Raw genomic sequence first — 10,166 nt, 5'->3', positions numbered from 1 at the left:
ACCGGGGTGGGGGGGCGGGGGGGCGGGGGACTGGGGTGGTACCCAGAATGAGCATAAAACCTTTTTTCTGGCTTCTGGATTCAAGGCCTGAATTTCTGACAGGGCCGCCGTGAATGACAGTGCAGGCTGAACACCACCCAAGGGCATCCTGCCAGGGGACGGTGGGAGCCCAGATCCAGCCCCAAGCTCGCCTGCAAACCTTGTGCTCTGGGGTGCGGGATCTGCCTACAGGGAGGGCCATCTTTTTCTGCTAATTCTCTGAAAGGCGACTTGTGCAGCTTTCTCCTTGCCAACATCCAAATCCCTGAGCTGCAAAGGACAGGCGCTGGCGCCTCTTTCAAACTCCCACAAAAGCACCTTTGTCTCTCGCCCCCGCTCTGCCAGCTCACTCCCGAGAGCACACAGGCTCTAGTTACCCTTCTCATCTCCCCTTGATTCCGATTCCACATCACCCCCAGATCTTTGTGTCTTGGTCTGTCTACCCCTCCACCCCCAGATGTAGAGTGTAAGGCAGGGCACAACCATTCCTTACACTTGTATTTGCCATCAACACCCCGGGAGAAACCCCATCTTCGCTGGGTGCCTGCCCTGATGACCCCTCGCACAGCACAGGTGACCCTCATGTCCTCTGACTCACGGGCACACACAGGAGCCCACCTGCAGAGAAGCAGTATCAATTAGAGGGGCTTAGTCCAAAAACATGGTGATGATTAGGGCGAAGGCAGGTTCCTAGTCTTGAACTCTTGTGGAATAGACAGAATTTTAGTCAGTTCACTTGATCGCACTGCCAGAAGACACCGGAATAATTTTAAGTCTGGGTTTGTGTAACCAGAGTCCCCAAACTGTAGGACCTGGTACCTAAACCAGGTTGCAATTTCACTCTCCACTAAACAAGCAATAAACACAGGCATTCCCTTTTATTTCACGTCTTGCTTTTCCATGATGCTTCCATACTGAGTTCTGTCCCAGTCTCATTCTCTAATACTCTCATAAATGCCACTTCGGACTTAGTCTGGATAGCAGCCAAGGTTATGAGTGGACAAGGTGCTTAAATATTTGATGTTAAATGTACATAAGTACTCAGTAAAAAGTACTGATAATTTTGAGAACCAACTATTTGGTTCTGAATAACTGAACAAATAACTTTGAGAACTAAATTTTTAGTGAGAAATGCAAACTCAACGCTACCATATGGAAACATTACCACTTCCATATGAGACACACACACACACACACACAAACACACGTTAGTATATGTGTATATTATTTCCGGAATACGTACATTTAGAAAAGGGACTGTCTCTAGGGAGCTAAGAGGACATGGGTTCATAATATGCCACTGATGGTATCCAAATTAAACTTAAATTTCTCATCCTGGCTTTAAAGGCTCATGACAATCTAGTCCTACAATACACAAAGCAACACTTAGCTACTCTGAAAACTCCTTTTATTCATTTATATCACAGCCCAGGCCTTAGAAATATACACTTTTCCTGATTAAATTCTCATGTTAGATATTCACAGTAAAGGACTCTTCTCAAACTTGGAAATAAAAGAAGCCAGTGTCTGCATCGTGCTTGTATTTCATCAAGAACATAGCAATTCAGCCATTTTACTACTGGGAGATAGTTACCTTCTTTTTCGTTTCCTTGTTTTGGGGGAAAGGGAGGTGGAAATGCAAGTAATCCTGCCAGGAGCATCCTTCTAGCTGTCGTCATACATACGTACAGGCACTACTTAGAAACAGACGTACTGGGTCAAGAGCTACTTAAAGTACGACATTTTGGTAAAAGTACATCCGAACTGTGCACCAACAAAACTATACCGATTACACTTGACACATCATGTGACAGACTGTTCCTCATCTCATACCCATAATGGGTGAAATCAATCTTAAACTGTTTATCAACGTGAGGGACCAAACGGGGGCGGTGGTTGCTCTTATCATTTACATTTCCCTGATTGCTGACTAGTGAGATGAGGCTGTAATTGTGTTTGTTTCTGAAAGTTCTTGTTATGACCCTGCTTGGTTCAACCTGGCCACTTATCTTTTAGACACAGCGCTTTGAAAAGAAGTGACCTTCTCCCCGGGGGAAAGCACTCACACGGCCACGTCCTTCGCATCCGTTCACTCGTGAATGTGCACCCCTCAACCGTTCAGCAACCACCTAAAGGCCCGCTGCATGCCTGGTGCTAGCGACCCAATGACGATGAGATGCAATCGTGACCCCGACAAGTCTTAGAGCTGAGCAGGAAGAGGACGTGATAATGAATGCATGCAGGAGAGTAAGTCATCTGTGCGCAAGGTAAGGCAGGGGACAAGAGGATAATGGACATTTCATATTGTTAGCTATCTCCTCACAGGCAGTTTGCAACATTTCTCCATTTATCACAAGAGGAGGTATCTGAGGTCACACGTATTGTTCTTAACACTGTTCACCTCTTCACTCCCTCCTAAGAATTGACTTGTCTTTTATCCTGCCCAGGGGTTCTTCTCGGTGTGCTCTCTTTCAGATACTCTTTACATTTCGGAATCAATGGCTTCCTACCATTCTTCTCCGATCGCACCTGTAGAGGTAGGAGCCTAGCATTATTCAGTCACCAAAACAAGATGCAGAAATCCAGTCCTGCTCTCCAATGGCCAGGGCATCATCTCCTGCTCTTCGTTCAGCAGCAGACGAGGGGCCCTGCTAACAGTCCTCAAAACAAAGCATGCACTTTTGTCTCGACAATCTACAGTCACTCTTAGTTTCTCATTGCTACTGTAACAAATGACCACAAACTTAGGGGCTCAGAATAACACAAATGTGTGACTTGCCAGTTGTGTAGATCACAAGTCTGAAATGGGTATCACTGGGCTAAAACAAAGGCATCAGCAAGGGTGTGCTGCTTGCTGGAAGCTCAGGATGGGTAACAAGGAGCCAGGTCCTGTAGGTCCTTGGGGGCCACTGGGGGAATGAATATGGCTTTCCTCTGAGAGAAACGGGGAGCTACCGGGGGTTTTGAGCAAATTACTGATTAGAAGACCAGCATGTTAGAGAAACGGTCCAGGAAGCAGAATGTAAAAGTGGGTGACCGGTAGGATGGTAGGTCACAGGGCAAGACGGGGAGAGGAATGGGCTAGGAGCTCCTGAAGGACTTGAATATTCACTCCAAATAGAGAGGAAGGCATTGGAAGGTTCCGAGTGGAGGAGTGATGTGCTCTGGCTCTCATGTTAACAGGACCGTTCTGGCTGCTGGGTTGTGATGTCAGTTAGGAGACCACGTGGCTCCGAGAAAGGTGTGCAGTTGAGGTCCTAGGAGGTGGGGGATTCCAGGTACACTCTGAGGACAACGTGGACAGGATTAGCTAATGCATTGGATGCAGGGTATAAGCAAAAGGAGTAAAAGATGATGCCAAGGGCCCTACTTAACTAAAAGAAGGGGAGACCCTTCCTCTGAAGCACTGATGGTTCTTTTGGAGAAAGAAAGGCAAAGACAGAGAAGAGAGGGACAGATGCAGCTGGGCGGCATTAGGTCTTAAACTGAAAATGAAACAAGTCAGAACGGGGTACAGTTGCAGACTAGGCAAGAGCGTGGGATGAAACCACAGCCTCGGCTTTAAGAGCCTCTGAGGACGTTCGAGGCCAGCAAGGGAGCCACAGCCTCGCGCACCCACTACGGGGCTTCCCTCTGGGTCCACACTTCTTCATGCTCTGTGGCGCCATCTAGCGGCGTTTTCAAAGACAGCCTATGGTATGAACCTCCTACCTCCTTATTTCTCTACAGATACCTTCACTGCACGTTTTTATGATTGATAATGTACTTGGTATAGACTCCAGAGGTACAAGCTGTTCCCCAGAGCCTCTGAGGACACTGCTCCAATGTTACCCTGCATCCGGCATCGCAGATTAAAGTCTGATGTAAATGTTATTTTCCCTAAGTAGGAGACTTCTCTGGTAGAATCTGGATCTTCTCTACACCCTTATTACTCTGAAGTGTCACTACAATGTTTCTAGATGACAAATCTTATTCGGTATTGTCCACCACGGGTTAATCTTGACTCTTCTGCACTGACCCTACACTTATCTCCAGGGCTGCCTGAAGCATGATACTGACACTCAGCTATGGCCAAGATAAGTGAGGTTTGCGACCATGGGCTACTGATTATTCGGGGCAGGACACAACTAGCCTGCACCACTGTTCAGTAATCATAACTGGATTTCCAACTTGCACCTGGTTTTGGTGGCACTTGGGCAGTTACACAGGGCAAGGCTGCCTACGGAGATGGAACGTGCCTCTGTGCCCATCTCACAGATCCCACCACAAGGAGGCCTTAGCCCTCCTCACACCTGGGTGCTGCACACGTGGCCGGTGATGGCTAGGAGCACCCAAGGCCATGAGGCCTATGCCTGAGATGTCCAAAGCCCTTCAATGAGTACCGTGTTCCTACTGCTGCTGTATATACTCTACCTATTCCCAGTGGAGTTCTGTGACTCCCTTCAGCATCCTCTATACAATTAATGTATAATTAGCACAAATATGTAATAGGAGTGAAATCTATTAAAGCATGAGAAATAAAACCTCTGTAATGAATTATAACAAGAATCCAGATTTTTCCTGGTGAAAATAAACCTTTCAACTCCTCCAAAGGTTTGGTTCTTCTGAGTCAAGCAGTCTCTCAGATAATTACTTTCTATAGAGCACAGCTGTCCAGCAGAAATATAATGCAAGCTACATACATTGTTTTAAAATTTCTAGCAGTCACTTTAAAAAAGTGTAAAAAGAAAGAGGTGAATTCAATTTTAATGATATATTTTCTTTAACCTAGCATGCCAAGAACAAAATTATAACAAATTACTGATGAGATTTTACATTCTTTTTCATACTAAATCTTTGAAATCCAGTTGTATTTTTACCCTTACAAAACATCAATTCAGACTAGCTACATTCAAGTATTCAGCAGCTGCACACGGCTACCACATCGGGCAGTGCAGCAACAGAGTCTGAGACTCAATCTAATTATTCATCAACTCTGGATAACAATAAGCTACCTCCTCTCAGAAAATGGTTGATTTTTAGATCCATCCATTAATTAACCTACATGAAAATACTGCATTTTCAAATGTTACAGCAGTAGAAGGAAGTGGGTTATGAATAATACCCACCTGCCATCACAGTGACCCAGCACTATGTTGATTTCATGCTATTCCAGGAGAGGGCTGGGTTCAAGCAATGCCAATAGAGGTTTCTCTGCCTCGTGTTGAAAAATCGATCATCAACTGCTAAGACTTGCTGAATTCCAAACATTTATCAATTACTGTGAAATAAAACAACTTGCTCTTTGGCCACACAGATTTGCTCATATTGATCTTCATAAAAGTTTAACAAATATGTTCTCATAACTTATGTATTCGTATCTGGTTTAAATTTTTCTTCACAATATGAATGTTCTGATGTCTGGTAAGATTTTAACATTGGCTAAAGGCGGACATGTGTCAGTGATCACTGGCTCTCTTCGTGGTATGATTCCTCTCATGTGCAGCACCCATGATACTGAAACCATGGCACATCTGTCACGGAGTCCTTCCCAGGTGAAATTTCTGATACAATAAATTCTGAACATTTGCTAATGTCTTGGCAAATTCATAATCTTTGAAAGGCTCCCCTCCTGCACAAATGCTCTGAAGTTTATTAAGGCTGATGCAATGGTTTAAAGAATTTCCTCTCTCATTGTATCCAAAATTTATAAAAACTAGAACATACCCTAACAGCCTTCCCATAAACGTTACCTTTACAAGGTTTCTCTCCAGTGACTGTGTTTTTAAGGATAAATATAAAACAGAACTATAGAAAAACTAGAAAAAGCCAGCAAGCTTCATGGAAAGCTTGTAAAAAGAGACTACTATATTTTAAGTATAGCACATGGATAAATACTAACACATGTTTCAATCCTGAGTGAATGATTCTCCTTTTAATAATTAGTCCGTTTGAATAGTCAGTATTACAGTATCACAAGAGGTAACAGAATATTATATATAATGCATATGTAATATGTAGCCTTAAATCTAAATTCTACCAATCCCTTTACTGTACTTAAAAACAGTTAAGGCATATAAGTCAAAGAGTACAAATTACTTTGTTTCTTTATTACTGAAAGCAGGGGAGATACATCTGATGGTCCTACTCGCTGGACACTTGTCCTCCTTAAAGATGAATAGGGACTAACTGAAAGAGCAGGAAGGAGGACGGATTTCTTCAACACTTGATCAAAGTAAACATCCTGAAAATTTACATTTTGAACTCAGTTTTCTGAGATCACGGTGCTCACTCCTCACTCTCAGCAACCTCTGCCTACACTGTGCTCCCCTCACAATTCTTTACCGCCCACTCTCATCAGCACCCAGAGGAAAGTGTGTCCAGCCACCTCTCACAGTCACACGCAGTGACACCCCTGTCGGCCCTCGTCATCTGCAACACCCCCGGGAAGCACTGCCTGCACCGCACTGCAATTAAGGCCATGGGCATCTCGCCCACAACAGACTGGAAGCTGTATGACCAGGACCTTTAATATCCCCAGAACCTTGCCAAGTGCCTCGTATATAGAAGATATACATATATATTTTTTAAGAATCTATCCTACCTGGAGTCATGCAAATACCTTCAAAATTACACTTTCTAGAAAATAATTTATTTCAACAGTACTAGAGGCTATTTTAATTCCTTTGTTTCCTTGTATACGTCAAAGAATTTTTTTAAAAACAGGAGAGAAAAACAAGTCAATGGCATTACATGAATAATATGAGGCAGTTACTATTTTTCTAAGAAATTTTACATAAATTAAAACTCTGGTCCGTCACATATTAACTCAATAAATACTACAGAGAAAAGTTAACATCTCTGAAATATGGGAATAAAAATTATTACTCCGCCTTTTTTTTGGTATGTGCCATTACCATTTAACCTACATATACATTGAGGATGTGTCCTAGGAAAATGTACTTACCCTGACGTCAGTAGCGTCTCCATGCCTGATAATACTGGCCCAAGTGGTTGGCTCACTGTTGCTTTCAAAATAATGAAAGACCTTCAACACTCGCTCCATGGCCCCAGGGGAACGTTCCACACCGGTACCCAGATGAGTCTTGGTACTTGAATTCGGTGTGTGATTCAAGTTTGGGTCAAGATAAGCAGCTGCCATTATTTTGCTAGATGCTAGGTATCTGTCATATTCTGTAAAAGGAAAAATAAAATTTCAGTGTACAATATTTGAAATCTACTGACTAAAATGTGTTTTATTGATACTGACATAACAACACTGTTCTTTATTCTCTCCCTATTTTGTTACATGCAGAAGTTGAGCTCGAGGAGAACTGGGACCTAATCTACCAAGATAATCACTGTATTCCATCCCCCAACCCCTGCCACCCCCAGACCCAAAGCAGTACCTGATTCACAGTAGAATAATAAATATCAGTTAAACAAATTATTAAAAGGCCAGGATCCCTATCTCAGCTCCATCAAAAGTCACTGTGTTGGGGCTTCCCTGGTGGCGTAGTGGTTGAGAGTCCGCCTGCTGATGCAGGGGACACGGGTTCGTGCCCCGGTCCGGGAAGATCCCACGTGCCACGGAGCGGCTAGGCCCGTGGGCCATGGCCGCTGGGCTTGTGCGCATCCGGAGCCTGTGCTCCGCAATGGGAGAGGCCACAACAGTGAGAGGCCCTCGTACCACAAAAAAAAAAAAAAAAAAATCACTGTGTTATCTGTAAACAACATAACACCACCCTCCTTTTAAATCACAGCCTTTAAATTTGTGAGAAAATCTCACTGGAGAGCCAAATATGTTAATTTTGCTGCCTACTTTTGAAAACTTTTATGTGAAATACAAGTTCTTTCTTCATACACTGAAAATTCAGTCACAACTGAAAACAAAACAAAACCAAAAAGCACATATGACTAAGTTTTGTTTGTTTGTTTGTTTGTTTTGCGGTACACAGGCCTCTCACTGTTGTGGCCTCTCCCGTTGCAGAGCACAGGCTCCAGACGCGCAGGCTCAGCGCCCATGGCTCACAGGCCCAGCCGCTCCGCGGCATGTGGGACCTTCCCGGACTGGGGCACGAACCTGTATCCCCTGCATCGGCAGGCGGACTCTCAACCACTGCGCCACCAGGGAAGCCCATGACTAAGTTTTTTAAAGTGTGATAGGGGACTCCCCTGGTGGCTCTGTGGTTAAGAATCTACCTGCCAATGCAGGGGACACAGGTTCAAGCCTTGTCCAGGAAGATCCCACATGCCGCAGAGCAACTAAACCCATGCACCACAACTACTGAGCCTGTGCTCTAGAGTCCACAAGCCACAACTGCTGAGCCCACGAGCCACAACTACTGAAGCCCGCGCACCTAGAGCCCGTGCTCCGCAACAAGAGAAGCCACCGCAAGGAGAAGCCCGTGCACTGCAATGAAGAGTAGCCCCACTTGCCGCAATCAGAGAAGGCCCACGCGCAGCAACAAAGACCCAACGCAGCCAAAAATAAATAGATGAATAAATTTATTTAAAATAAACTGTGATAGGAGGACGTCCATTTGAATGTGAGGGAATAGCTCGGGCAAGACCACAACTCCCACTTAGAAAACTCAGAGAAGCCGGATTAGAAAACAAACCAGATGTTTGGAGCCCAAGACAGTAGGAGGTGACACAGATGGAGAAGGAACAGGTCCTCAACAGTCGCCTTTCCCCAAAGGGCGTTTGCCAATTCTGGGCACTCAAGACCCTGAAGAGCTAAGGAAAAGGCACTAACACACACACACACACACACACACGCACACGCGCGCGCGCGCGCGCACACACACACACACACACACACACACACACACAGTGCTATTTGTCCCTTGACGACAGCCACCAGTCCTGAAACCAAGCCCAGTGGGCACCTCCGAAAGCAGAGGGAAGTTGAAGACACACAGAGGGGACAAGGGGCACAGCTGATTATATACATCCTCCTACCTTTTGGCAGCATACAGATGATCTGAACAGCATGATGAATAAACGATCTAACTGACATATAACATACTACACCCAACAGCAACTCATCTTTGCAGGTCAAACAGTTACTAAAATTGACCACGTGCTAGGTGAAAGCACAAGATCCTTAAAATTCCTGAGAGCATATATGCTCTGTGTTGTGTCTAGCATTAAGCTGGACACCAACAAAAAGGTAACTAGCAAATTCCCAACTGTCTGGAAATTAAGCAATGTCTTTCAAGTAACTTATTAGCCAAACAAGGAACTCAAACCCTCAAAGGGTTTCTAGGGCGCTGAAAATACTCCGTATGTCACTATAATGATGGATATGAGTCCTTATACGTTTGTCCAAACCCACAGAATGTACAACGCCAAGAGTGAACCGCCACGGGAATGACGGACTTCGGATGATTACGATGTGTCATTACAGGCTCATCAACTGTTCCGCTCTGGTGGGGATGCTGACAATGGGGAGGCTGTGTATGTACCGGAGCAGGAGGCACGTGGGAAACCTCTGCACCTTCCCCTAAGTTTTGCTCTGAACTTAGAACTGCTTTAGGAAAAATAAAGTCTTAATTTAAAAAAAGCAATCAATGTAATTCACCATAATTTCAGAAAGGAGAACCAGAGTTATCTTAATATATGCAGAAAAAGCAACTGATAAAGTTTACCAAACACTCACTCATAATAAAAACTCTTAGCAAGACAGAAACAGGAAAATACCTCCTGAATCTAATGCAAGTATCTACATTAAACTTAAATTAATACTGGTGGAAAAGAGTCCCTCACCCCCGCCCCGCCCCCCAAGACTGGGACTAAGCCAAGAATGCCCAGCATCACCATCCCTAATTCGACAGTGTTCCAGAAGTCTTAGCCAGGTTCCACAGGCAAAAAAGGGAGGTAAAAACACAGGGTATGAAGGAAAGAATAAAACCATCATTACTACATGACTATGTATGAAGAAAATTTGTAGGAATCTATAGATAAACTAATGGAATTAATAAATGAATTTAGCAAGGTTGCTGGATCATAACAAAACCAGCTGTACTTCTGATATCTTAGTTCTTTCGCTCCCCAAATGAGATGGTAAGGATGAATAAATATATTATCAATTGCTTCCTGAAAAGAAACACCACTCCTCTGGAGTGGTCAGAAGAAATGATATA

The 10,166-nt window shown here is 44.3% G+C and overlaps 1 protein-coding gene across 1 annotated transcript in view; it reads right to left on the bottom strand.

Moving 5' to 3' along the window:
* Window positions 1–7,204, bottom strand: part of PTK2 (protein tyrosine kinase 2) — a 167,018-nt gene extending 159,814 nt beyond the window's left edge. Inside the window, exon 1 of the mRNA XM_007464627.1 lies at window positions 6,986–7,204. Coding sequence (XP_007464689.1) covers window positions 6,986–7,180 — 195 coding nt within the window. The 5' untranslated portion in view covers window positions 7,181–7,204. The remainder of the gene's footprint in view (window positions 1–6,985) is intronic.
* Window positions 7,205–10,166: the final 2,962 nt, after the last annotated feature.

The sequence above is a fragment of the Lipotes vexillifer genome, unplaced genomic scaffold (assembly GCF_000442215.2).
Source record: "Lipotes vexillifer unplaced genomic scaffold, Lipotes_vexillifer_v1.1 scaffold394, whole genome shotgun sequence".
Taxonomy (NCBI): Eukaryota; Metazoa; Chordata; class Mammalia; order Artiodactyla; family Lipotidae; genus Lipotes; species Lipotes vexillifer.
The sequence above is the reverse complement of the archived record's forward strand: the minus strand, read 5'-3'. Positions and strand labels throughout refer to the sequence as shown.